The sequence below is a fragment of the Muntiacus reevesi genome, chromosome 1 (genome assembly GCF_963930625.1).
Source record: "Muntiacus reevesi chromosome 1, mMunRee1.1, whole genome shotgun sequence".
NCBI lineage: Eukaryota > Metazoa > Chordata > Mammalia > Artiodactyla > Cervidae > Muntiacus > Muntiacus reevesi.
The window spans coordinates 120,314,022-120,340,636 of record NC_089249.1 but is presented as its reverse complement, the minus strand read 5'-3'; the positions used below and the strand labels follow the sequence as shown (position 1 = coordinate 120,340,636).

Below are 26,615 nucleotides of genomic sequence, written 5' to 3'. Positions count from 1 at the left end.
TTGCCATAGTACATTTTTCAAATCTAAGAACCAACGTTGGAATGTTACTATTGACTAAACTGTGGAATTTATTCTAATTTCATTCATTTATACTAATACCTTTTTCTGTTTCAGGATTCAGTCCTTATACCCTACATTGCATTTAATAGGAGTATCTAATGCCTTACTGCTAAGATTAAAAAAATCAACTGTTTCTGGGCAATGAGGCTAATCAGTCAAAATATTAATGTGAAGCAGTAATAAAAATAAACTGAGTGTTCAAGAGCCACCTGGGCACACCATAGTGTCAGATTCTTAACCTTAGCAAAAAGTACGTATGATTTTGTAGGTAGTCATTAACCTCTTTTATTTACCTAAAGATGTTTGTATCAAGACAAGCTCTACCATCATTTCTAGAGGGCTCTTGGTCATTGTTGTTTGGTTATTGTTTTGGGGGACTTTTTTTTTTTTAATATCCATGAGAAGATTTCGATAAGACTATTCTTTTGCTTTCACCTAGTATAGACACCTAGATTTTCCAAACGAAGACATAAGAAGAGGCTGACTTGGGTCCCAATTTAGATACTAGAAAAACAAAATCTTAAGTAGTCTGCTAAACATCACTTCATGGGAAATAGATGGGGAGACAGTGGAAACAGTGTCAGACTTTATTTTTTGGGGCTCCAAAATCACTGCGGATGGTGATTGCAGCCATGAAATTAAAAGACGCTTACTCCTTGGAAGGAAAGTGATGACCAACCTAGATAGCATATTAAAAAGCAGAGACATTACTTTGCCAACAAAGGTTCATCTGGTCAAGGCTATGGTTTTTCCAGTGGTCATGTATGGATGTGAGAGTTGGACTGTGAAGAAAGCTGAGCACCAAAAAATTGATGCTTTTGAACTACAGTGTTGGAGAAGACTCTTGAGAGTCCCCTGGACTGCAAGGAGATCCAACCAGTCCATCCTACAGATCAGTCCTGGGTGTTCATTGGAAGGACTGATGCTGAAGCTGAAACTCCAGTACTTTGGCCACCTCATGCAAAGAGCTGACTCATTGGAAGAGACTCTGATGCTGGGCGGGATTGGAGGCAGGAAGAGAAGGGGACGACAGAGGATGAGATGGCTGGATGGCATCACCAACTCGATGGACATGGGTTTGAGTAAACTCTGGGAATTGGTGATGGACAGGGAGGCCCGGCGTGCTACGATTCATGGGGTTGCAAAGAGTCTGACACGACTGAGCAACTGAACTGAACTGACTGAAACATGCATCAGAGGGCTTCCCTGATGGCTCAGTGATCAAGAATCCTCTTGCCAATGCAAGAGACATGGGTTTGATCCCTGGGTAGGGAAGATTCCCTGGAGAAGGATCCCCTGGAGGTGGTTGCCACCCACTCCAGTATTCTTGCCTGGGAGAATCCCATAGACAGAGGAGCCGAGTGGGTTACAGCCCAGGAAGCCTTAAGTAGTTGTACACAACTGAGCAACTGAACAAAAACAGAACATGTATTAGAAGATAATTATGAGTCAAGACCAATGGGTCTCCAACTTGGGCATGCACAAGGATTACCAGAGGGCTTGTTAAAATACAGATTTCTGACTTCCTTCCCCGGAATGTCCAACTCAGAGGGTCTGGGCTAGCCCAGGCATTTGCATATTAACAAGTTCACAGGTGCTGTGGACGCTGCTGGTCCTGGAGCTACGCTTTGGGAGTTACTTTTGTTGACAGTCGCACGAAAGAAAAATAAAGTCACTTTGTTCTGATGAGGTAAGTATAATCATAGGTCCCTGGATTTATCTGTTGCCTACCAGTTTGATAAGGGATCTGTTAAATCTCACTTCATGTCTGTGTGAGGACTAGGTTAGAAAAATAAAACAAAGATATGAGCTTTCCATAGCAGTTCTCACACGTCTATCTTCCCTTCAATCAATTCAATCATTTTTAAAATATTTTTTGACAATAATAAAATATTATTATAAACCAACCATAAATTTTTGGCCTGAAACAAGGCCTCTGATTGATCAATGAAACTTAATAGGGCTGGGGGATGAAACGCACATCTTCAGCAGTGTTTCTGAAACTTTGCTGTGTTTATGGATCACCTAAGGATCTTTCAGGTGGTCTAGGTGTGGACCCTGAGATTCTGCATTTCTATCAAGCTTCCAGATGATGCATTGCTCCTGGTCGTGGATCATACTTCAGGTTAGGTATATGCCTTTTGATGGTTTTAGCAAATACAAGATGTTCTAGCATCTAGTACTCCCTGGAGGATCTTGGAGCTTCCTAGCAATGCTCTGTCATAGAAATAGTTCTTTGGGTGCCTGACTCACTTTGCTGTACAGCAGAAAGTAACACAACAATGTAAAGTGCCTATACTCTAATTTAAGAAGAAAGAAATAAAGAAAAAACAAACAAAAAAAGAAATAATGCCTTTGACTAAGGCAAGTTTTGGAATATACAAATCTGTATCCTGAACCCAAGTCTTTAGAATAAAGGGATAATTGTAGGGAAACTAAGTCAACAAAATCTCCCTGGGGTGCACTGGTACATGGTGGAAACTTCCTGAATCTGGTCACTTACTGAGGGGTCCTTTATCTTTAATCTCTATTTTTTTACCCTAGTTAATCTAGTAAGTAGGAGTAATCTAGGGGAAAAGTACAGAAGAGTATAATCCAGTTCTGCAGTTTCTGCCCAGGTCACTGCCACGAATGCTCGTCTCATGAACATGTCTTCAGTTCCTGAGACTGTTCTTCCATCTCCTTAACTTTCTCTGTCTCAGAGGTCCTCCTGACTCTTGTGGTGGAATTTCCAGGAAAGCTACTGACTTTTGTTATTCCCCCTAAATGAAGTTTTAGCCAATGACCAACAATACATAAGACCTTTTCAGACCTTATCATCCCTGTTAGAATGTAAAGGGATAAAGGATATATAAAAGGGGCCTTTTATATCTATTTCATCTGGTCGCTATAGAGGAAAAAAAAGGAAGCTTCAGAAAAATTGAAAAGGTTTGCTGATTGCCTCCAGAAGAGGAAGACGGGCTATGAGAATGTATGCTTTTCCATAGTGGGTTGGAAGAGAAACCTTAGTCAGAATCAACTAATAGTATAAACTGTGGCTCATGCATCCTGAACAAGTGAATAGGGTAGAAGGACCCCCACAAAGCCCCCCTCAGACTGCCTCCATAAGTAGACTCCCGGAATATACTCAGGTGAATGAAAAGGTGTCTCTAGCTAACTAATGGTGGCAATGGAAGAGTCAGGCAACCTTCAGGGCTCCACAGATGAGAAAAGGTAACAGGGAGATGGCCTAGCCCTGGATAGTATACATCAACAAAAGGCTCTCACTACTCACAAGTCTCCTAATTCCCTGCTTCTATCCCTGCATTGCATTATGGGCACTACCATCAGTAACCTGGAGCCAAAAGAAACCCCTATTCAAAAAAAGCAGAACTTCAGAAAACTGTTCACTACTGTAAGCTTGACAACTTACTAGCACCAGAAGACTTCTCTGATGAGACCAGTAGTGATTTTAACATTGTGATTTTTTTGATACTGTATAAAGAGTGTGTCAACTTATAGAAGAAATGCATAACTCAGTGAACCACTATTTTTCAGATGACCAATGAATGCATGATGTTACAAAATCATGCATCAGTAAAAGATCCATTCAAAATGCAAAACAGATCAATAGATTATAAGGTAATAGAACATAAAGAGTTTGTTGATATGATTTTAGATTATATGGTGCAATTAATCTTTAAAATTAAGGGTTTTTCCTGATAGCTCAGTTGGTAAAGAATCCTCCTGCAATGCAGGAGATCCTGGTTCCATTCCTGGGTTGGGAAGATCACTGAAAAAGGGATAGACTACCCACACTGATATTCTTGGGCTTCCCTTGTGGCTCAGCTGGTACAGAATCTACCTGTAATTCAGGAGACCTGGGTTTGACCCTTGGATTGGGAAGATCCCCTGGAGAAGGGAAAGGCTACCCACTCCAGTACTCTTGCCTGGAGAATTCCATGGACATAGTCCATGGGGTCGCAAAGAGCTGGACATAACTGAGCGACTTTCATTCACTTTCAATCTTTAAAAAACTTACTAGTCAAATATTAATGTAATATCAAAAAGAACATCCTTGGCTCTCTGCTAAAGTTCTTAAATACTCCTCCCTTTTCCAATCACAGACCTGTTCTTTATATTCTTTAACCAAAATGGTATGTCACAATATGTTAAACAGAGACACAGGTACAAATGCAGTATCTCCCATTAAGTCAGACATAAAAGAGATTTGCAAAGCATGTAAAATGTTAACTTCTCATTGGCCTTTTTGTTTGGAAAAATATAGTTATTTTCATGAAGTGTGTATATTACACATAATTGGTTTATTGTTATTATTTTTAAATAAATTTTTTCTAAGAAAACTGAAGAAATTAAAAATTTCTACATGGTAAATATTGATAAATATAAAGCATATAAACAAATGTTCTTTGGAGTTCCCAATAATTCTTTCTAAGCTTTTTATTTATTAAAAAAAATTTCCCAATAATTTTTAAGGATAAAAGCTTGAAAACTGCTAACCTAAGCTATGGGTTTCCCTTGTGGCTCAGCTGGGCCCACAATGTGGGAGACCTGGGTTTGATTCCTGGGTTGGGAAGATCCCCTGGAAAAGGGAAAGGCTAACCACACTTCAGTATTCTGGCCTGAAGAATTCCATGGACTGTATAGTCCATGGGGTCACAAGGAGTCGGACACGACTGTGTGACTTTCACTCCACTTCACTTCATCCTAAGCTAAGGACTATGCTTCCATCAGCTTTCATTTTTAATATTATGTCTGATAATTATACAGAATGCTTGCTATATTTTGTTTGTGAAATGGTAACAGTAGAAAATATTTTATGTCACATTATAATTCTATGATAATGGAAAATTAGAACATAAATGCGGGGGGAAAATAAACAGTATTGGTTGTAAACAATTGATATTTGTATCTCTGGTTTGGGTGATTGAATCACAACACATGGGTTAACGTCTATGGAAAACATATTCTGAGCTACAAGTGACTTGCAAATACACCTAATCTGGTTCTTCGAAGAAGATGTGAGAAGAAATTTTGTCTTGATTATAAAACATGGTGATGGTCATATAACCTCTCATACTCTGGGCATTTGATTCTGTCCTTGGGCTCTCCCCACTGGAATTCTTTGAGGGCAGGGAATTGCTTTTCATTTTTTAATTCTATAAATACATATATTAAAAAAGCCAGAGGATCTGGCATTAAGTATGACTTAATAAATATTTGTTGAACAAGTGAATCAACAGAATACTAAATACTTAGATATACAAAAGTCCTGCCAGGGTGATGTTTAAATTTTATTTATGCTTGCTCCATAGTCAGAAATATCATCCAGAGGCACTGAATACCTTATAAAAATATAAATAAAAGCTTTTGTGATGAACTCAAACAATAAGAAATCACTTTAGGAGATGATATTTTAGTGAAACTGGATTTTTATTGTGCTGTTACTTTTCCCAGTAAGCATCAGAAATGTGTATCAAAGTTTCAGATATGGTGGAACTACATGCACTCTGCAAATATTAGCAGGCAGAAAAAAGAAAAAAACCCTGTTTAAGCAAACAGCCCACCTTAATGCTAAGGAGGCTACTCAGAAAATAAAGTAAGGACTGTCCTTCCATCCAACACCAGCATGGCCAAGTTTAGTGTCTACTGAAAAAACGTTTAAAGTCTCATGGAAATTATTACAATCTATAAAGATTTACTTCTGGAAGAAAACTGCTGGTTTCCTAATATATTTCTGGTTTCTGGAAAGGCCAGGATATGCATTATGTCTATTTCATCATGTGGAGTACATAGAGATGACAGTATTAACCATACAATTAATCTCCAGGTTTTCAGTATTTGAGAAGTTAAACAGGTCTTGGATACCAGGGAAATATTCACAGATGAGACACTAGCTCTGTAATGGTTCTACTGTCCTGTCAAAAGAAAATTTGGAGCACTTTACTTGATACAAGCATTTTACTGAGCAAGAAACACTGCTCAAAAACAGGGCAGTTTTGAGCTGAAACATGGTTAGAAGCTCAGCATGCAGCAGTGACAGCTGAGTTTAAAAAGCATGAATGTGGGAGCACATTTGTGTGTGTGTGTGTGTGTGTGTGTGTGTGTGTGTGACTGGTTACTAGAAACTTACAGTCTTTTTATGGTAGCAGCACTGTGTAAGCTTAACTGTCTATAGCAATTCGCTGGGAAGCTATAAGGTCATACTGACCTGAAAAAAGCTGTTTTAGTTTTAGATCAGAGTCAGGCTTTGGGCAAATCTGAACAGTTTAAAAGTGTTGGTTATATAAATATGAGTGTTTGTCTAAAAGTTTATTCAAAATGGGGCCTCTATTTTGGTTTTTCTTTAACTGTTAACAGACCAAATGGTATAATTCAAGCTCAGAAAGCGTTAGTTTATTACTTTGTGTTTCTCAAAGAGTTATAGCACATTGTAAACAAAAAATTTTTTATCCCTAAACCTTGTATTTCTTTTTCCTCATGTAATAGACTAATATTTTGTACTTATGGAATGATTTCTGTTATGTAAAGAGCATAAGTCATATTGTAAACACAGATCAAATTTTCTCAGCAGAATCTTAGGTTATATTTGTCTGGATCACTGAACTCATCTGGTGTCCATGTGTTGTATTCCAGGGTATTCTGGAATATCATGTATATTTGTATTCTCAAATAACAAGTAAAAAAAGTTATTAACTATCAAAATTAAATGTGTTATTTTAAAGTAATGTATAGTCTATTAGGAGTAGGCCCTGCAAATAATAAACAATAAAGCAGTTACTCAAAAGAAGTGCATGGAAGAAATGGACCACAAACTAAGGAGCACTCTACATTGAATACTACTGAATACTTACACTAAAATTCTGTTTTATCTTCTTCCAAACTGTAAGCTACTTGAGGGCAAGCATGATGTCTTTTTTCCTCAACAATATTTAGCTTAGCCTCTAGATCTAGAAGTAATAAAAATAACTAGTTAGCATTTATTGCATGTGTATGTTTCTTTAATGCACATTATCTGAAGAAACTATGTGCTAATATTAGCCCAGTTAACAGATGAAGAAAATGAGGCTCAGAGAGATTACTGATTTAACTGAGATTTTATATCATCTATGTGACTGAATCAAAATCTAAACACAGATCTGAATACAGAGCCCACTGTTTCCATCATACTTACTCTCCCTATTCATTAGAGTAGTATTAAACACACTTTTGCTGAATTGGTCAACACTTTTGTGATTTCTTCCAGATAAGAATTCTGATCATAGAAATAATTTTATTCAACTCATACAACTATCATTACCAACAAGCAAGGAAGGCAACAAGCAATGAAGGCAGCCTCTATAAACAGCTCTTGGTCTCATTTGTATGGCACCTCTAAATAAATAAAAACAGTTATCCATTTCAGGATTATTTTGTTTTTACAAGGAAAGAATGTACCATATGTAGAGAGACAGAAAATATTAAGACTAGAAGAGACTTCCAAAATATTTCAGTCTGTTTTTTAGATAAAGGTTGGTTTGTCTCCTCCTGCTGCCCACCCCCCCCACCAATTACAATCTGATTATTCCTCTTTAAATAAGCCAAGTAATATTTTTATGACTGCTTGAAGCCAAACCTGTAGGCTAGTGACTTTTTAGCTCCACACTATTTTTCCCTTTTTATTGTATTGTATAATTCAAATCCAGTTTTGGATCTAAACAGACAGGTTTTGTTTTCTAATCACAATTCTAGACTTGTAGCTTGGTAGAAGGTTTTGGTGGGGCTTGTATTCTAAAATACAGTTTTGATATCTTTAATATCCTGTTTAAAAGAACTTGAAAAGGTGAAAATGAAGGATGGAAACCAAAATATTAGACTATCAAAACACCCAATGTCAATATTGAAACATATAACTTGAAATTAAGGTAATTTCTGGAAAATCAACTGCTGACAGTAAACCAAAAAGAATTGTTTAGAGGTCATTTTCCTAAAATTAGAATGAGGAATATAGCAAAATTTAATCACTGGGAAAACGTTCGCTTTCATGACACGCTACTCTCTTGATTTTCCCTTCTCATTCTCCTTTACTAGGTCCTCCTTTTCTTTCTAGCTCTTCATGTGAGACTGCTTCAGGGTTCAGTTCATCATTCTCTTTTCTATTTCAGTTCTTTATCTACACTCACTATAATAGTTTGAATTACTATCCATTAGCTGATGACTCCCCAGTTCTAATCTCCAGTCCATACCTCTCTCTCCAACCATCCAGTCATTCAGTCAAAAATCCTGGAGTCATCTGTGACTCTTCTCTTTCTCTTATGCCTTTCATTCAATTGTCAGGAATTGTACCTCCCAAAACAATCTGTTCACTTCTTACCACCTCCACTAGTACCACCGGTTCAAGACATTCATTTTTCCCCTCCTATCACTTTCCCTCCCCTACAGTCTACTCTCAGAAGAGTCTGAGTGAAGCTTTTAAAATATGTCATCACACCATTCCTTTACTCAAAATCTTCCAAGAAATCTGCATCTCATATAAAAGCCAAAGCCCTTACAAAATCTTACACAGTCTGTCACCCTAACCTCCCATGCCCACTCCCGCCCACCTTTACTCTCCTCTTTCATTGACCTCTGGCTTCAGTGAAGTTTTCTGAACAAGCCAGGCTCGCTACTGACTGAAGCCTTGGAGCTGAATGTTTCCTTGGCCTGGACAGCTTTTCTCCTAGATAAAAAGCTTTGCTTTTCTCATATTAACAGCTCTTCCCCCAGATAACTGCACGGTATGCTCCATTTGTTGTTACTGTTCAGTCACTAAGTGGTGTCCCACTCTATTCCGATCGCATGGACTGTAACGCACCAGGTTCCTCTGTCCATTTGAATTCTGGGGCAAGAATACTGAAGTGGGTCGCCATTTCCTTCTCCAGGGTATCTTCCGGACTCAGGAATGGAACCGGGGTCTCCTGCATTGCAACCAGGTTCGTTACCCCTAAACCACCAGGGAAACCCATATGCCCTTCAAATCTCTGCTCAATAATTAAGACCACTCTCAGAATCCTATTTAAGAGCTATAACCCGTCTCTTTATCCCCTCATCTTCTTTTATCCTGTTCTATTTTTACAACACCATGCATATTTAATAGCTTACCACACTAATTATTTGGGAGATCATTTTAGTTTCTAGTACACTGTAAACTCTATAAAGACTGTTTTGTACTTAGGCCATAGTGGCTCAGCGGTAAAGAATCCGCCTGCAATGCAGGAGACCCAGGTTCTATCCCTGGGTGGCGAAGATCCCCTGGAGAAGGAAACAGCAATCCACTCCGGTATTCTTGCCTGGAGAATTCCATGGATAGGGGAGCCTGGCAGGCTACATACAGTCCATGAGGTCACAAAGAGTCCGACTGGACTGAGCAACTAACATTTAGGTTTGTTAATGTTAAAGTCAATAATGGATTTCAGCAACTCATTTCACAGTTCACACGCCTGGGCAAGCTCCGTATACTCTCCTCAAGCCTAAATTTCAGCACCTCCTTAAACTGATAAAACTCAGCAAACATACACTTTCCTTTAAGAACTTCCCGACCCGGAAATAAAAGCTTAAGGACGGGGGTGGGAAAAGGAAGCTACTTCCGTTTCCGTACAGACCACAAGGAGCGAAAATACCATGGCGAAGGCCGGAGATAAGAGCGGAGGCAGCGGAAAGAAAGGCTTGAAACGCAAAGCCGCTACTGAAGAAGCTCAAGAGGCTGCAGTCGGTGAGGATGGGACGACGGAAAGTGGGGTCCAACCCCCAACGACGGCTGCCTTTCCTCCAGGATTCAGCATTTCGGAAATTAAGAACAAACAGCGGCGACACTTAATGTTCACGCGGTGGAAACAGCAACAGCGCAAGGTATGAGGCGGCGGAGTCGCCAGGGCGCGTGCGCGATGTCGCTCTAGGAGCCAGTGGGGTGGGACGGGCTGGATGATGCACATGCGTGGTCACCCCTGCCCGGGTCGCGGGCGGCGCTTATTAATCCGGAAGGGGTAGGGGCCAAGCAACCCTGCCCTAGTTCTTGCACCCTCATTTTTACCACACTCTCGGCTCAGCTTTCTGTCTGAGCAGCAAGGATTGCTTTCCTTGTCAGCTCTGTTGTCCTCGATTGCGAAAGAAAGCAAGAAGTCTTGCTCTCCTAGTATTAAAAATTCCTTTCCTGACTGGCTCCTCTGTGCCCCACTCCACCCGCCAGTTTTAGAAGGCAAAAATCTTCGTCTTCGATTTACCCCGTCAACCTGACGTTGGCTAATGCCTAAAACCTGCAGTACAGGCAGTAGAAACATCCAAAATGATCCTTCTCTGATTGCTGTAGCCGCTCTTACCGAAGTTAGACTGTAAAGTTCTAGAAATTGGATTTACTCTTTCCCGCATTGTCCTTATACCAATCTAGGAGGTAAACGCGTAGAAAAAGATAAAGTCCAAAGTCATAGTGCTCATTTGTGGTTAAATTATGCTTGGAAGCAAGTTGCTTATTGCATATCGGGAAAATTCATACACAGTATTCTTTTTCCTTGCCTGCTGCCTCTTGCTAGACTTGTTAAGGCCCTGCACGGTGTCTAATTTGTCGTAGGTGATAAAGTGCTATTGGAGTACCTGGAAGGACAAAAAACCCATTTTGTGGTGCAAGTATCGGGGAAGGGTGTCCTAGATGTCTTGGGTCTGTAATTTCTAATCGGAGACCTGGTGGATTGAGGATCAACAGGCGCTAGGGAAAAGAAATTTTTTATTTATTTTTATTTATTTTATTTATTATTTATTTATTTATTATTATTTATTTTTATTTATTGTGTGTGAAGCATCCTGTTCAGAAGTCCCCAGAAGTTACAGATTTACAGTACATCCTCTAGATTCTGAATAATAAAAGCATATTCTGATTATAAAATGTTTGAATCACTAGTAATGGATTTTTTGTAACCAATGTGAAAACTCTCATTATCATTATTTTTAGCACTTTTCAAGAGAAGCCACCAGAATAGCCATAAATTTTCTTTAGGTTGCAACTTGTTAGGAGTGCAAAATAACAAAAGCTTGTTAACTTACTTAGTATACATTTTGCACTTTCACTTTATTTGAGGCTTTAGAGTAAAAGATAAAGCTAATGAAATTTTAAATATTCAAACTTGTCAATTTAGATTATTTTGAGGGAGCAAGATCATCTGGTTTACAATTACTTAGGTGTGAACATCTAAGTCTGGATGTTTATTTTAATTCAGTTCTAAGACTGGTCAGTTTAAATATTCATAGCATTAGTAATTTCATTATGTGTTTGCTATGTAACTAGTAGTTTCTCAATATTGTTCTTTTCTTGTTTAAATCCTTTAGGAAAAGTTGGCAGCTAAGAAAAAACTTAAAAAAGAGAGAGAGGCTCTTGGTGATAAGGTAAATAACATTTTTAGTCCTCTGCTTTATATCTTGTATTAAGGAATGTTTTCTGATATTTACATTGAATCACTTTATTTTAAAGTTTATTATGAAATATTTTGAATGTTTAAAATGATATAAAAACAATACAGCACACCCCTTTCTATCCTTAACTCAAGAAATTATGCATTAGTAAATAGTGTTCAAGTCTCTTGTGTGGTATTTTCTGATTGCTTTCCCCTCCAAAGACAACCACTCATTGGGACATCCCTGGCAGTCAGGTGGTTAAGATTCCACACTTCCCCTGCAGGAGGCAAGGGTTTAATCCTCGATTGATTGGGGAACTAAGATCCCTTTTGTCTCTAAAGCAGGGTCAAAAAAAAAAAAGACATTAACTCATGAAATTGCTTTTTATTATTGCCAAACACTTTATTTGTTTCCTTTATTATGTTTGTGTACATAAACAGTAAATACAGTAGTAGTGGTATTTTGCATGTTTTCAGAATTTCAAAATGGTGTATACACTTCCAGCTTGATTATTTTACTTAACTTCATGTGTTTGAGAGGCAGAGACACATTATCCCTGACTGGGAATGGAGAAGCTCCCCACCATAGGCCTGTAACTGGAGTTCTTCAGACTTGAAGCAAAGGCGTTTTGTGCTAGGCTGAAGAAGGGCATGATAGAGCCTCTTCTGTTGTAGGGTTGGGATGTGTGAGACTGAGAGCTGACAGAGGATATAACCTGTGAAGAGTGAGAATAGGGAGTAGGAGGAACGTGAGACACCTCAGTGGATTATAGCAAAGAAGAGAGCATCAAGAAAGGATTTAGCTGTTTTTATGATACTGACAAAAAGTGAAATCTTTCTATTGAAAAATTTTAAAAGAACTATTGAATGCTTCTGCATTATTGCACAGCTAAGTCATTTTCATTTTATTTATAGTTCTAGGTTGCATTTTATACTTGCAAAATTTTAAAAATGTTCAACTCCCCCCTCCTCCCATCTTTTACTTAAGATGGAGTACCAAGTAATAATAAGCATTTTTGAAGAAGGGAAAAATACAGACTATATACATATAGTGTATACAAACTAAATACTACTTTTTCATGAATTCTCTTGAATGGTATTAGATTAAATCACAGGAAATTCCAACATTAAGACTGTTTTCACCTGCAAAATCCTATCAAGCAGTGTTAGTCTCTTTTTAACTCAGTAGTCAGTTACAGCAAATTAATATGCTGATCACCATTTGAAAATATCACCATTCTTGTTTTTGGATTGATAGATGATCTAGAACTGCCTCTTTTTAAAAAATTACTTAAAACTTAATATTCATTTCATAAAATAATACAAAAGAATTCCCAAATAGTTCATCAGGTCATATTTATTTCTGTTAGTATACGTATATTTTAGATTAATTTTAATCAGTGTATGGTTATGGTTTTGTGTTCTTGCTCCTTAAAATTTCATTTGCACAATTTCTTGATCTAAGCTGAGTGTATGTGATTGCTGATGCTAATGGTATTCCATTAAGTTGGCACTGCCATAGTCATTATCTTGTTGTTGGGCATTTGCCCTATTTACTGTTCATTTCCATTAACCATAGTGATTATACATATTTCTGTGTATAAATTGCTCCCCTTTTCATTCCTTACCATAAATTCTCTAAACTAGAATTACTAGTTCAGCAGAAAGATACAGATTTGTAGCCTTTGTTAGATATTTCTGAATAGCTTTCTGAAAGTATTCGAATAAAGCTACCTAAATATGTACCTTTGTAATTTTTCTGTTATGTTTGATATTTTTCATCTTTTTGAATAATCATCTTGAATTCTGTCTTCTCTTTCTGCTACTTGTGCCTGATTTTAAGCCATTTTATCTTGTCAGCAGTTCTTCCAGTAAGTGCTTGTGTGTGCTCAGAGAGTTAAAAAGCCTCTTACTCAATATTACGGTTACTAGGACTAATGTAGCAGTGGGGTGAATGAGGGACAGATTGAGTTTTTGCATTATTTGCAGATTTTTGTTATTCTTCCCCAAGCATAATGCAAAATTATTAATGTGAAATGCTTCCCAGACTTAACATTTTTTTCTTTTATTTAGGCTCCACCAAAGCCTGTACCCAAGACTATTGACAACCAGCGAGTGTATGATGAAACCATAGTAGATCCTAATGATGAAGAGGTAAATGTTAGAGGTCTTAAATAAATTTGGATAATCACATTTGATAAATTATCTGTTCTTATGCCAGTGTTTAATTTAAAGTACTAGCTGGTGAAGTTGTATAATGGATTGATTTAGCTATAATGCTAGCATATTATCTTATTATTTGTTGAAGATTATTTCATAATTGGGTTTTCCAACAATGCTGTAGAAAATGGCAATAATTATTTATTTTCTCAAAAGGTATTTTATGCAGATAGACTTATTTGTCATTTAATCAATAATATTTCCAGTGATTTTTAATGTCATTTGAAAAGCAGTCCTTGTTTTATAAATTTTTGCTGTAGATTTTTGTAGTATTTGTTAAACATTTTGACAACTAAGGTAATCTGATGCTATTTTTTTGTGTGTCCGTATAAAACTCTTGGTTTCAAGATAATCTTTCACTTTTCCCTTTAGTTTGCAATAGTACAGTGAAAGAGTCAAGGTTTTAAAACACATTCATGTACTTAATTATCAGAAACGGATTTCTCTTATTAGAGTGAGAAAGGAAATCAGTTTCTTTCTTCCACTCCATAACCAGTTTCCCAGCACCATTTTTGAAGTAGTACAGTCTTTCTCGTAGTAAATTGTAGTGCTGTGTGAATTATTAGTCGTCCATATGTGCTGAGTCTTTTTTTTTTGGTAGCGTGTCACTGGACCAGTTCTTTACTTTCTTGATTATATAGCTTCATGGTCAGTTTTGATAGCTGTGAAGGAAAGATGCCCCTTGTCCTCAAGTCCCTCTCTTCAAGAGTGTTATCTTCCAGGATCTTTCATCTTCCATATAAAAGTATGAATCATACTAAATCAGATCAGTGTCAGAATCTAGGTAGTATTGGGTTGGCCGAAAAGTTCATGCGGGTTTTTCTGTGCCTTCTTAACGGAATGTTTTACAGAACAAACTTCTTGGCCAACCCTGTGTGTGTGTGTGTATCCACTATATATATATATATGTACATATAAAATTGTACATATGTAGGTAGTGAAATGGCTCAGTTGTGTCCGACCCTTTGCGACCCCATGGACTGTAGCCTACCAGGCTCCTCCATCCTTTGGATTTCCCTGGCAAGAGTCACTGGAGAGGGTTGCCATTTCCTTCTCCAGGGGATTTTCCCAACCCAGAGATTGAACCCGCGTCTCCCACATTGTAGGCAGATGCTTTACCGTCTGAGCCACCAGGGAAGTCTTAGTATACATGTATGTATGTATATATGTATTGTTTCAGTTCAGTTCAGTCGTTCAGTCATGTCCGACTCTTTGCAACCCCATGGACTACAGCACACCAGGCCTCTCTGTCCATCACCAACTCCCGGAGTTTACTCAACTCATGTCCATTAAGTCTGTGATGCCATCCAACCATCTCATCCTCTGTTGTTCCCTTCTCCTCCCTCCTTCAGTCTTTCCCAGCATCAGGGTCTTTTCAGATGAGTTAGTTCTTCACATCAGGTAACCCGAGTATTGGAGTTTCAGCTTCAGCATCAGTCCTTCCAATGAACACCCAGGACTGATTTTCTTTGGATGGACTGGTTGAATCTCCTTTCTGTCCAAGGGACTCTCAAGAATCTTCTCCAACACCACAATTCAAAAGCATCAATTCTTCAGTGTTCAGCTTTCTTTATAGTCCAACTCTCACATCTATACATGACCACTGGAAAAACCATAGCCTTGACTAGACGAATCTTTGTTGGCAATACTGTAATGTCTCTGCTTTTTAATATGCTGTCTAGGTTGGTCATAGCTTTCCTTCCAAGGAACAAGCATCTTTTAATTTCATGGCTGCCATCACCATCTGCAGTGATTTTGGAGCCCACAAAAATAGAGTCTGCCACTGTTTCCATTGTTTCCCCATCTATTTGCCATGAAGTGAAGGGACCAGATGCCATGATCTTAGTTTTCTGAATGTTGAGTTTTAAGCCAGCTTTTTCACTCTCCTCTTTGACTTTCATCAAGAAGCTCTTTAGTTCTTCTTTGCTTTCTGCCATAAAGGTGGTGTCATCTGCATATCTGAGGTTATTGATATTTCTCCTGGCAATCTTGATTCCAGCTTGTACTTCTTCCAGCCCAGCATTTCTCATGATGTACTCTGCATATAAGTTAAATAACAAGGGTGACAATATAAAGGCTTGACGTACTCCTTTTCCTATTTGGAACCAGTCTGTTTTTCCATGTCCAGTTCTAACTGTTGCTTCTTAACCTGCATACAGATTTCTCAAGAGGCAGATCAGGTGGTCTGGTAGCCCATCTCTTTCAGAATTTTCCACAGTTTATTGTGATCCACACAGTCAAAGGCTTTGGCATAGTCAATAAAGCAGAAATAGATGTTTTCTGGAACTCTCTTGCTTTTTCGATGATCCAGTGGATGTTGGCAGTTTGATCTCTGGTTCCTCTGCCTTTTCTAAGACCAGCTTGGACATCTGGAAGTTCACGGTTCTTGCATTGCTAAAGCCTGGCTTGGAGAATTTTGAGCATTACTTTACTAGCATGTGAGATGAGTACAACTGTGAGGTAGTTTGAGCATTTTTTGGCATTGCCTTTCTTTGGAATTGGAATGAAAACAGACCTTTTCCAGTCCTGTGGCCACTGCTGAGTTTTTCAGATTTGATGGCATATTGAGTGCAGCACTTTCACAGCATCATCTTTTAGGACTTGAAATAGCTCAGCTGGAATTCTATCACCTCCAGTAGTTTTGTTCATAGTGATGCTTCCTAACGCCCACTTGACTATGCATTCCAGGATGTCTGGCTCTAGGTGAGTGATCACACCATCGTTATTATCTGGGCCGTGAAGATGTTTTTTGTATTGTTCTTGTGTGTATTCTTGCCACCTCTTCTTAATATCTTCTGCATCTGTTAAGTCCATACCATTTCTGTTCTTTATTGTGCCCATCTTGGCATGAAATGTTCCTTTGGTATCTCTAATTTTGCTTCACTGGGCCTTTAAATACTGAAAATATATTTCAGTGAATATCATTGTTTTCTTCATACAAGTTATACATATAAATCTTGTTAGAACTATTCCTGGGTATCTTACATTTTTTTTGTTAGTATACATCACATCTCTCTGAAAACTATTTGATTTGCTGATTTACAAAAATGAGATTGATTTTTGAATCATGATCTTTTAATCAGTAGAATTCACTTGTAATAATTTTTCTGAATGTTTTCATGTTTAGATAATCATTTCTGCAAATATGTTTTTGTTACTTTCAAACTATTAACAGTTTCTTTTGTGCTTACTAGAACCTCACCATAATGTCAAATAAATTTTAAAAAGCAGTATTATCCTCTATGCCATGTTACTAATTTTAAAGAATACTTCCAGTGTATCATCATTAATGTATGTGTCATTAATGGTAGATTTTCCTTATGACTTAAGGAAATTCCTTTTTTTTTTTTTTTTGCTGCTTTGTTTAATTAATGAATTTGAAAGTTAGATGCCTTTCCTGAAAATATTAAGATAATTTATGTGCTTTTCTGCAAATATTGAGATGAATATCCAGTTTTTTCCTTTATTGCAGTAAAACCTGTTCTATTCATGGGGTAAATCCAATTTAGTTAAGGTGTTTTGTCTTCTTAAAATATTGTTTTGGTTTGTTAAGTGCATTGTTTAGAACATGTTCATGAGTGAAACTGAAGTAATACCCTGTTTTCATTCGTAATTTTTTTATTTGAGCTTTTCATCAGAGACATACCTGTTTTGTTATTCTCTTCAAGTTACTATTTTCTTTTATTTCTCTATTAAATGTTTTCTAATTCACTTATATCTCCTCTTACCTTTATTATTTCTTTTATACTCTGAGTTTATTCTATTTTTGTTTATTTAACTTATTTTTATCTTTTTATGATGAGCAATTATGGTCATAAAATTCACATTTGCTATATATAGCCCACAAGTTTTAAGATGCATTTCTTTAATCATTTACATCTGAGTACCTCTTCTAATGAAAGATAATTTCTTCTTGCTTGCTATATTTTTTTAGTTCATTAGTTCCCCCCCCCCATCCCTATTTTTTCTTTATTTCTGCTTACCTGGGGTTTTAGTTGCTCTTCTTTTTCTAGCTTCCTAAGATGGAAGCTTAGATTATTGATTTTATTTTTTCTTCCTAATATAAGCATATAAAACTCTGGTGTTCGCCCAAGCACTGCTTTAACCACCTTCCATACATTTTGGTGTGTTTGTGGTGTTTTCATTTTCATTCTGTTGAAAATATTTTCTAATTTCTCTGGTGATTTCTTCTTTGGCTTACAATTTTCAAGAAGTATCTTATTTAATTTCCAGATATTTGAGGATTCCCCCGATTTCTGCTGATTTCTGCTGTTGATTTCTAGTTCAGTTTTATTGTGGTCTGGGACATATTTTGTTTTATTTCAGTCCTTTTCAATTGAAGAAATGTCCTAGCATAAGATCTGTTCTGGAGAATGATTTATCACAACCTACTTCTAGTAGATACTGACACAATTTTGGTAAAATACAGTAAGTTTGCACCAGTATAGCTTTGTGACCTCCACTCTTACTCATGCTGTTAATTGTCAGTACATGTTGTTATGTATCTGTCTATGTTATAAACCCAGTGTTGTAATTACTGCTTTAAACATCCCCATGTTAGAAAAAATAAATAAATAAACATCCTCATGTTTAAAAAAAAAAATTAAGAGTTTACACACACAACACACCCACAAAGTCTTATGTTTACCTTCATCATTACCTGTTTATAGTCCTCTTCGTTCCTGTCTCTGGATCATTTAGTATTATTCTCTTTCAGCTTGCAGGATTTTCTTAAGCCTTTGTTTTTGTAGCAGGTCTGAGGTCTAATTATCTTAGTTTTTGTCTTTTTAAAAGCGTTTATTTTGCCTTTATTTTTTAAAAAATTTTGTGGAACATAGAATCCTTGGTTGACCTGTTTTTTTCTTTGAACTTGTTCCATTGAATTTTGACCTTCATTATTTCTTTTGAGAAACCAGTCATTACATTTTTCCCCTGTATATGATTTATTAAAGTTTTCTGGTTTTTTGACTTTTACCAGTTTGACACTGGTGTGTTTAGATATTGTTCTTTTTTTAAATTCTACTTAATGTTTGTTGAGTTTGGACCTGTCAGTTAAGTTTTTAATCCATTATTTCTTGAAATGTTTTTTTTTTTCTGCCCTCTACTTTCCTTCAGGGACTGCCTTTCTAACACACTATTGAAGTGGTTAACATTATCCTAAAAATCTCTGCAGCTTTACTCTTTTTGCTATGATTGTGTTCTCCATCCTTCAGATTGGATTGTTAATCTGTTTTCAAGATTATTGATTCTCCTGCATCTTAGATCTACTGTAAAGCCTGTATTTTTCCTTAATTCCTTGAATATATTTGTTATGATGGCTTTGAAATTGTCACTAAATTTACCATCTGGACCCATTCAGTCAGTTTTATTGACTTCTCGTTTCCTGATTATACGTCATACTTTTCTGTTTCTTTGTATATCTAATATCTTGGTTGAAAATTGGACACTTGTAGAAAATATTGCAGTAACTCTGGATTGTCTTTGTTTTTTTTTTTACAGGTTACTGATTTTTTGGTTGTTGTTTCAGTAACTTGTCTGGACTTAAACTGGAATCTCTGACAGTAGCATTACACTACTACTCAGTTTGTGTTATTTTTAACCTTCCTCCCTAGAGATTTGTTTGTGTGACTTAATGGTCAGCCAGTGATTTGGGTAGAGGTTGCATGGTGAAACCTTGGGCCCCCAAGACGTGCATACCCTTTGCAACTGAGGTGTGTGTGGATTGAGGAGTGCATTCAAAGCTGCAGCCATTTCTCAAGTCTCCCTTGTCTTTCATGTGCACTGCATTCTCAGGTCTCTCTTATGTGTAGCTTAGCTGTCATTCAAGGATTTGGGGAGAGATTATGTCAGTTCGTCTATGATTTTTTCACTTCCAGACCTCTCATTGAAATTTTTGGCTGGTCCACACCTACCCTGAACTAGGCCTGTAACCTTGGACTGGCACAGCCAAGTCCAAGTCCAAGTCCACTGCCCGTCCTCAAATCTGGTCTGCCACCTCTGCATCCAGGATTGCTGTTTCTCACTTACCATTAGTCCTGAAGTTGATAAAGTTACTGTTTTTACCACCCAGGTTGATATGGGAAATGGAATAGCTTTAGGCAAGATTCTTGATGTTCTTGCCCACAAGTGGATCCATTTTTCAAGAATGAATGCATCTCAATTTCTTTAAATTATTTTTGACAGCTTTTTGCTCCAGTTTTATGTTAGTATTCTTCATCTATAAAGTTATCCAACCTCTTCATGTTGTCATTAACCTGACCCTCCTGGGCCCTCTTTAAATCACGAGTCAGTCGGATACCCAGTGTTAATAGAATCCTACTAGAATTGCTTGTAAAATGCTGGCCCAGTAGAGTATTTGATGTAAAGTGACCTCTCTTTCCGTTTTCAGGTTGCTTATGATGAAGCTACAGATGAATTTGCTTCTTACTTCAATAGACAAACTTCTCCCAAGATTCTCATCACTACATCAGATAGACCTCATGGGGTAAACATATCAATTACTATAGTTCTTAAATTCTTGATTTTCTTATATAGGTTATTTAAAATAACTTCGTTCAGAAGAGTTAAATTTTTAGTAATTGCCTTAGGTAATGCCTGTAAATAAGCTAAATAAAATGTATCGGTGGTGTGATGTAGGTTCACCCAAGTGTGATTCTTCATGATAGGCTTTCTCAGCTTCAGCATTGTTTAAACATTTTGGGCTGGATTTTTTTATTGTTCAGATTGTCCTGTTCATTATAGGATGCTTAGCAGTATCTCTGGCCTCTATCCACTAGATACCCATAGCAGCCAACTTCTACCACTACCATCAGTCATGACCACCAAAAATGTTTCCAGATATTTCCAAACATCCCTTGATGACAAAATTGTCCCTAGTTGAGAATGACTGCTTTAGGTAGATCAGCCTTTGATGGAGGATGAAACTGTTTGGATTTCATTCTTCCTTAGCCTTGCTCTCTATTAATAACACTATAATGATTATTTCTTTCCTTATAAATATATGCCACTTAGATTTTTATTCTTTTTCATTTTTGAGGATTTTGTTATTTTGTTTTATAGAGAACAGTACGACTCTGTGAACAGCTCTCTACAGTTATACCAAATTCGCATGTTTATTACAGAAGAGGACTGGCTCTGAAAAAAATTATTCCACAGTGCATCTCAAGAGATTTCACAGACTTGATTGTTATTAATGAAGATCGTAAGATACCAAGTATCCTTTGTTCTTTTTAAGGAGTTTTCTTGTCTCCCCTTCACCCCTTTTAAGATATATTTAAAAGAAAAAGAAAATGTTTCCTGAAACTTTTAGAACATAAGTTTTTCAACCAGAGAGTTATATATCTCTATTCAAAACTCTGAACTGATTTTTCCTTTTCACTCTGCAAGCATTTGTTAAGCACATGCTACAAGCAAGACATTATTTGTTAGTAAAAGATAAATGAGAAAGTCAGCTTCAGGGAATTCATAATCTAGTAGGATAAAATAGATATGTAAACAAATAAAAATATTGTGCCGATAGTACAATTATAGAGGGAAATACAGGATATAGTACAAACTTTGGTAAAAATCTGCCCTGGGGACATTAGGGAAGAAGTACTTGACAGAAAAAGATGCCTAAACCCTGTCTAGGTGGATATGGGAGAATGAGGTAAGGCAGAGAAAGAATACCTATTGCAAAAATATAACCATTTGAAAATATAGAGGCATGAAGGTGCTTTCCCAGTTGGGGATCTGCAACTATTTTGATATGGCTAGATTTTGTGTTGCCAGAAGTGGTGTCACAGATTGCATTTTTGACGTAGGAATTTGGGCCCATATTGTGTATCAACTAGTGTTTCAGATACCAAGAATAACCTATCCTTTTACTGTGAGTCTCAGATCCAAGGTGAATGTGTTACCTCAACCCTAGGTATTTCTTCCTGTTTTGAGATAAAAGATCATATAAAGGATGCCTAATTTGTTTTTGTCATTGATGTTGTTTTACTTACTTATTGCCTGTGAACTCAGTAACTTTAAAGATGACCAACTGAATGTCAAAATTATTAAAACAAAATTACTAAGGATTTATAAACAATGGGGATAGTACTTCCGTGCTGCCAGGATAACATATTTTAAAAAATCAACGAACACTGCTTTTTAAAAAATAATGGTTTACAAGCTATTTTTTTTCCAACTAAATAACTTTTATGGCATTTATTGTTTTCAGTATAAGTTAATTAAAGACATCCACTTGATCAGTCGTGTCCGACTCTTTGCGACCCCATGAACTGTAGCCCATCAGGCTTCTCTGTCCATGGGATTTCTCAGGCAAGAATACTGACGTGGGTAGCCATTTCCTTCTCCAAGTATCCCCTTGCACCACTTGCTTTTCAGAGACTTTTAAGACTAAACTAGCTTTGTATTGTTAGTCATTTTATAATTTGGCTGGATTGTGAGTTTAAGGAAAAAAGTTTCTTGAATACTTAATCTATTCCAGAAGAGATCTGCTTTGAATATACTAATCCCTGCCTTTTTAAAACATGTCATCCCCACCCCCACCCCCCCAAATGAGATTCCAAGACTTTTATTCCTCTGTTTTGGGGCAGGCAGTACTTCCTCACTTTCATTTTTTTCCTCTTCCTTATTTCTAAATGGAAATTTGAGGGTAGGATGTCTTTGTGCTCTTGGCAGCTTATATAGGGTGTTTTACATTCCTGGCCTTTGAGTCGTTCATAACAAAGTAACTTTCACATCAGTGGTAACAAAATGCCTCTATATATTTCTGACTGCAAATTACCAGCTAAGGTCTAGGACTCAGGTGTAATCCCACCCAGTTAAGATATGCCATGTAGCACTTGAATGAATCTACCTGACCCTTCTCAAACTCTTCTTTGCTAAAATCATTACTAAAAATCAGGATGAGTCCTATGTGGCGTGGTTTGTTAGAGATGAGCAATAACATAGGTAATGCCTTTTGTACAGTGCAGGTACTTAGGAATAGATACATTTGGATTTTGTAGTTTCTTTTGATACAAACCACAATTTAGTGGAAATTTCTAGAAAAGATTCAAGCTTTCATTTAGGTTAAATGACTTCTACTTCTCTTAATCCCCTTAAGATTTTATGATTTTTTTTTTTTAGTGAAAATGATACAGAAATACTTTTTTTTTTGGCTGTGCCTCATGAGTATAGCCAAACCTTGAAGAAAAGGAAAGAATTCAAACATTTACTGATAATCTGCTGTGTAGTAGGCATAGTATCTATCAGAAGTGTATCTTAGAGGTAATGGATTCATTGGGAAGAAAGGCATTTGTGTAACTATAACTAACTCAAATGACAAGTGCTATAGTAACAGTGAGAGCTGAGAATATTTAGAGCTTGAGTGTAAAAAGAGATGGCATTTGAAGCAGGCCTTAATGGATGAGTAAAATACTGTAGATACTTGAAATAGCATAAGCAAAAAGCACATGATAGGATTAATGTTTATGGTGTATTAGAGAGGCTGTCAGTGTCTCCCAGTTATGAAACAAAATGTAGAGACAGGAGGTTATTAATAAAAGGGGACTGCAGAGCCACAGTATGAGTGCTATGCTGATGTTTTTAATCTATAGATGAGTCTGTGGTGAGAGTAGTTTGAAATTACCTATAGCTGGCAAAACTCTCAAGGCATCTAGTTTTTCACTTAGTACATAAGAAGCTATGAGAAACTACAACTACAATGGCACATCTGAGTCTCCTAGCTTATTACTTACAGAACCAAGGTCTAAATCCAACTTCATTAGTCTATATTAGGAGACAGATGTATTTGAAATGGTGAAAGAGAAGTCAGACCAAGCAGGATACTGTTTTCCTAATCTAGGTGGAAAAATCTCAAGGATGTCAAATAATACAATAACACCCGGGGTAAAAGAGGCAGCTATAAAAGTGAGGAATTTATGAAGGTAAAAGCAATGAACAGGATCTGGTGGTGGGAGAGAAGGAAGTTGCAGATGATAACCACCATAGTTTCTAATTTAACAGATGAATGGGAGAATGTTGATGTCTTTTAAAGATGGCAACATCTGTTTTATAAAACTTATATTGTGTGCAGATACTTAAAAGTCTAGTTCTGACCTCCTTTTAAGGTTAAGTATTTGAAAGAATCAAGTTGTGCTACAAAAACTTGAGCCGCATTCCAAACTTTTAAAGCCCTTGGACGGCTAGCCTTGATTGTAGGTAGTTATATTTCATTTGTAATTTAGAGTGTATAGCCTAATTCTGTTTGTGGTAGGGTCAGTAAGTGGTTAATTGGTTGATTTTAAACTGTAGTACAGTAATCCCAAGAATTAAGACCTTGTCTCTTGAGAACACTAATAACCTTGATTTCCAGAAGATAGTTTGAGTATCTGGTCTTATGGGATGATATTCAAAACTGCATATCCTGGCCTTACAAATGTATGAAATGTATATACAGACATGAAAGTGTGCTTTTAAGGGTTATAAAGCATCTGAACATAGAGGTAAACTTACATTCCATTTGTGGTGCTACAGTTATGCTAGAATCTTATCCTTATTCCTGTATTAGAGTAGTGGATTTTAGCTCTTTCACTTTCTTCATTTCAGTGCTTAACATAATCTGTCTTTCTGAAAGATTCAGGTTGATTTATGTGTCTTTTGAGTTTTGGGTATGGTGTGAAAATCAAGTCAAAGGAATACATGCACCCACCTATTCACCTAATAGTTGAATTACCTACAGATTTTAGGAGCCTTCGCGCATACAAAGGACTAGTTATTTAAACAACTTAAGGTTTAGATTACAGAGTTCAATGTGTCCTTAGCTCTGTGAACAGATGGATTAATTCTGAGTCACCTGCCCAACGGCCCAACTGCTCACTTTAAAATGAGCAGTGTTCGTCTGCGTAAAGAAATTAAGGTGAGTTTTATGCATTGCTTGACTGGCATGGGTCTCCTCACAGTATCTGGTTAGTAAATGCTATAACTTATAATTGATTTAATTTGGCGGCAGGAGGTGGTGCTGTTTGGTTTTATGATGCTGTGTGGTGAGTAGGGGCTTCTCTCTAGTTGTGGTGCACCGGCTTCTTGCAGTGGCTTCTCTCCTTGTGGAGCATGGGCTCTAGGCACACAGGCTTCAGTAGTTGTGCCTCAAGGGCTCTAGAGCACAGGCTCTGTAATTGCGCCTGGGCTTAGCCACTCCACGGCATGTGGCATCTTCCCAGATCAGAGACTGAACTGGTGTCCCCTGCATTGCAAGGCAGATTCTTAACCACTGGACCACCAGGGAAGCCCGATCTAATTGATTTTTAATGATGTTTGCTCTTCTGATTAAAATTGGTATTTTATCTACGGTGTTCTTGTGAGATTATAATAGTTACAGGAGACAAGCAATAGCCTCCATGACTATGAAACATGTCACTTTATAGTAGCACTTTCTTTTTGGTGTTCACCATGTATTACCTAATTTTAGATACATCTTATTTCTTGGGTTTGATTAAGCTATCTATAGTAATTTGTCATTAAGATAACTAAAATGTTTCAATGTCATGTAAATTGTAAAACTTGAAACTGCAATGAGATGTATTTTTGCCACTTTGTTGTGATTTTTCATTTTTCTAGAGAAGAGGCAAAGACCCAACAGAACACATACCAGAAATAATTTTGAACAATTTTACAACACGACTGGGTCATTCTATTGGACGTATGTTTGCATCTCTCTTTCCCCATAATCCTCAGTTTATTGGAAGGCAGGTTGCCACATTCCACAATCAACGGGATTATATCTTCTTCAGATTTCACAGGTGAGGAAAGTACTTTAACTCCTTGGACTTTGACTTCAATTATGAAACATGTTTTCTACATAAACCTGTTTCCCAATGTATTCTGACAAGTATTGTAGATGAGAAATTAAAACTGACATACTAAAGAAGTAATAGTTGGGTTCATTCAGACTAATTTCCTTAACTTTTTTTATCTTTAAGATACATATTCAAGAGTGAAAAGAAAGTGGGAATTCAGGAACTTGGACCACGTTTTACCTTAAAATTAAGATCTCTTCAGAAAGGAACCTTTGATTCTAAATATGGAGAATATGAATGGGTCCATAAGGTATGTGCTTACTCTATGAAAAGCCATTTAGGCAGTTTTTAAAAGGATGGAATGAGAATAAAACCCTGCACTTTAAGCTTTGAGTGTTTATACCTTAAGTTATGCTTGTGCATTTATTCCCATGAGTTAGAACGAATCTCTGATATGGCATTCTGGTCTAGAGATTAATCTTGGTTCACCTGAAACATCCCTAAAGATCAGTGGTTTGAAAGGTAGACCAGAAGCATCACCTAAGAACTTGTTAGACAGTGGCAAACTGTTGGGCCACAGACCTGCCCAATCACTAGCTTAATCCACTAGCTCAAAACTAGGGAGTGGGCCAGCAGTCTGTTTATAAACCTGTGTTATAATGATTCTGCTGCATGCTTGAGAATTATTGCTACAGAAAAGTTTGGAGATCATTTTAAATTATAAATGAAAATAATACTTGAAAATACATAAGCATGACTTTAAAATTATACACACACACACACACACACACAGACCTGAAGATAAATTCAGTCTCAGAGACAAACCGAGTGTTTTGTGCTATTACCTACAGAATGTTAACTTTTTTTTTTTCTTTCCAGCCCCGGGAAATGGATACAAGTAGAAGAAAATTCCATTTATAAACGACTGAGAGGATAGTATTAAACTGTGCTGAACAGGCCTGTCTTGAGTTTATGAAACAAGACTTTTCAAAGTGGCAGTTACTGATTTCATAAACCTTCTTTCATATCTGAACAAAGTATCAAGTGCCATGACTTACCACTATTTATGTAGCAAATAAAAAGGTCATTTTGTTAAGAGTTTGTAAGTTTCCTAAAATCTAATTCTCTTATTTTTAGGTAACTGTGAATACTCTGGAATCAAGAT

At 36.9% G+C, this 26,615-nt stretch overlaps 2 protein-coding genes across 7 annotated transcripts in view; one reads left to right on the top strand and one right to left on the bottom strand.

Annotated features, from left to right (window-relative positions):
* The window catches only part of LOC136149659 (uricase), a 123,746-nt gene extending 113,909 nt beyond the window's left edge, over positions 1-9,837 (bottom strand). For 4 of the 6 annotated variants that reach the window (XR_010659692.1, XR_010659693.1, XR_010659695.1 and 1 more), the window contains exons 1-2: positions 9,699-9,837; positions 6,915-7,010 (exon numbers count right to left, since the gene is read on the bottom strand). The gene's annotated coding sequence lies outside the window, so the exon portion shown is untranslated. Of the gene's footprint in view, positions 1-6,914; positions 7,011-9,680 lie in introns of all 6 variants that reach the window. The other 2 variants (XM_065910106.1, XM_065910116.1) reach the window with 2 other exon arrangements.
* RPF1 (ribosome production factor 1 homolog) lies at positions 9,678-26,546 on the top strand. The gene is made up of 9 exons (XM_065910094.1): positions 9,678-9,927; positions 11,395-11,451; positions 13,533-13,613; positions 20,068-20,163; positions 20,739-20,892; positions 24,488-24,570; positions 25,272-25,453; positions 25,634-25,760; positions 26,330-26,546. Exons 1-9 carry the CDS (start codon positions 9,700-9,702, stop codon positions 26,369-26,371), a joined length of 1,050 nt encoding a protein of 349 aa, XP_065766166.1. The 5' UTR covers positions 9,678-9,699; the 3' UTR covers positions 26,372-26,546.
* Positions 26,547-26,615: the final 69 nt, after the last annotated feature.

What these genes read in the sequence shown, in the direction of transcription:
- RPF1 (XM_065910094.1), top strand. Translation starts at nt 9,700, where the DNA reads ATGGCGAAGGCCGGAGATAAGAGCGGAGGCAGCGGAAAGAAAGGCTTG. An exon ending in GAGAGGCTCTTGGTGATAAG is followed by an intron (nt 11,452 to 13,532) that starts GTAAATAACATT and finishes TCTTTTATTTAG; the next exon opens with GCTCCACCAAAGCCTGTACC. An exon ending in CATCAGATAGACCTCATGGG is followed by an intron (nt 20,164 to 20,738) that starts GTAAACATATCA and finishes TTTGTTTTATAG; the next exon opens with AGAACAGTACGACTCTGTGA.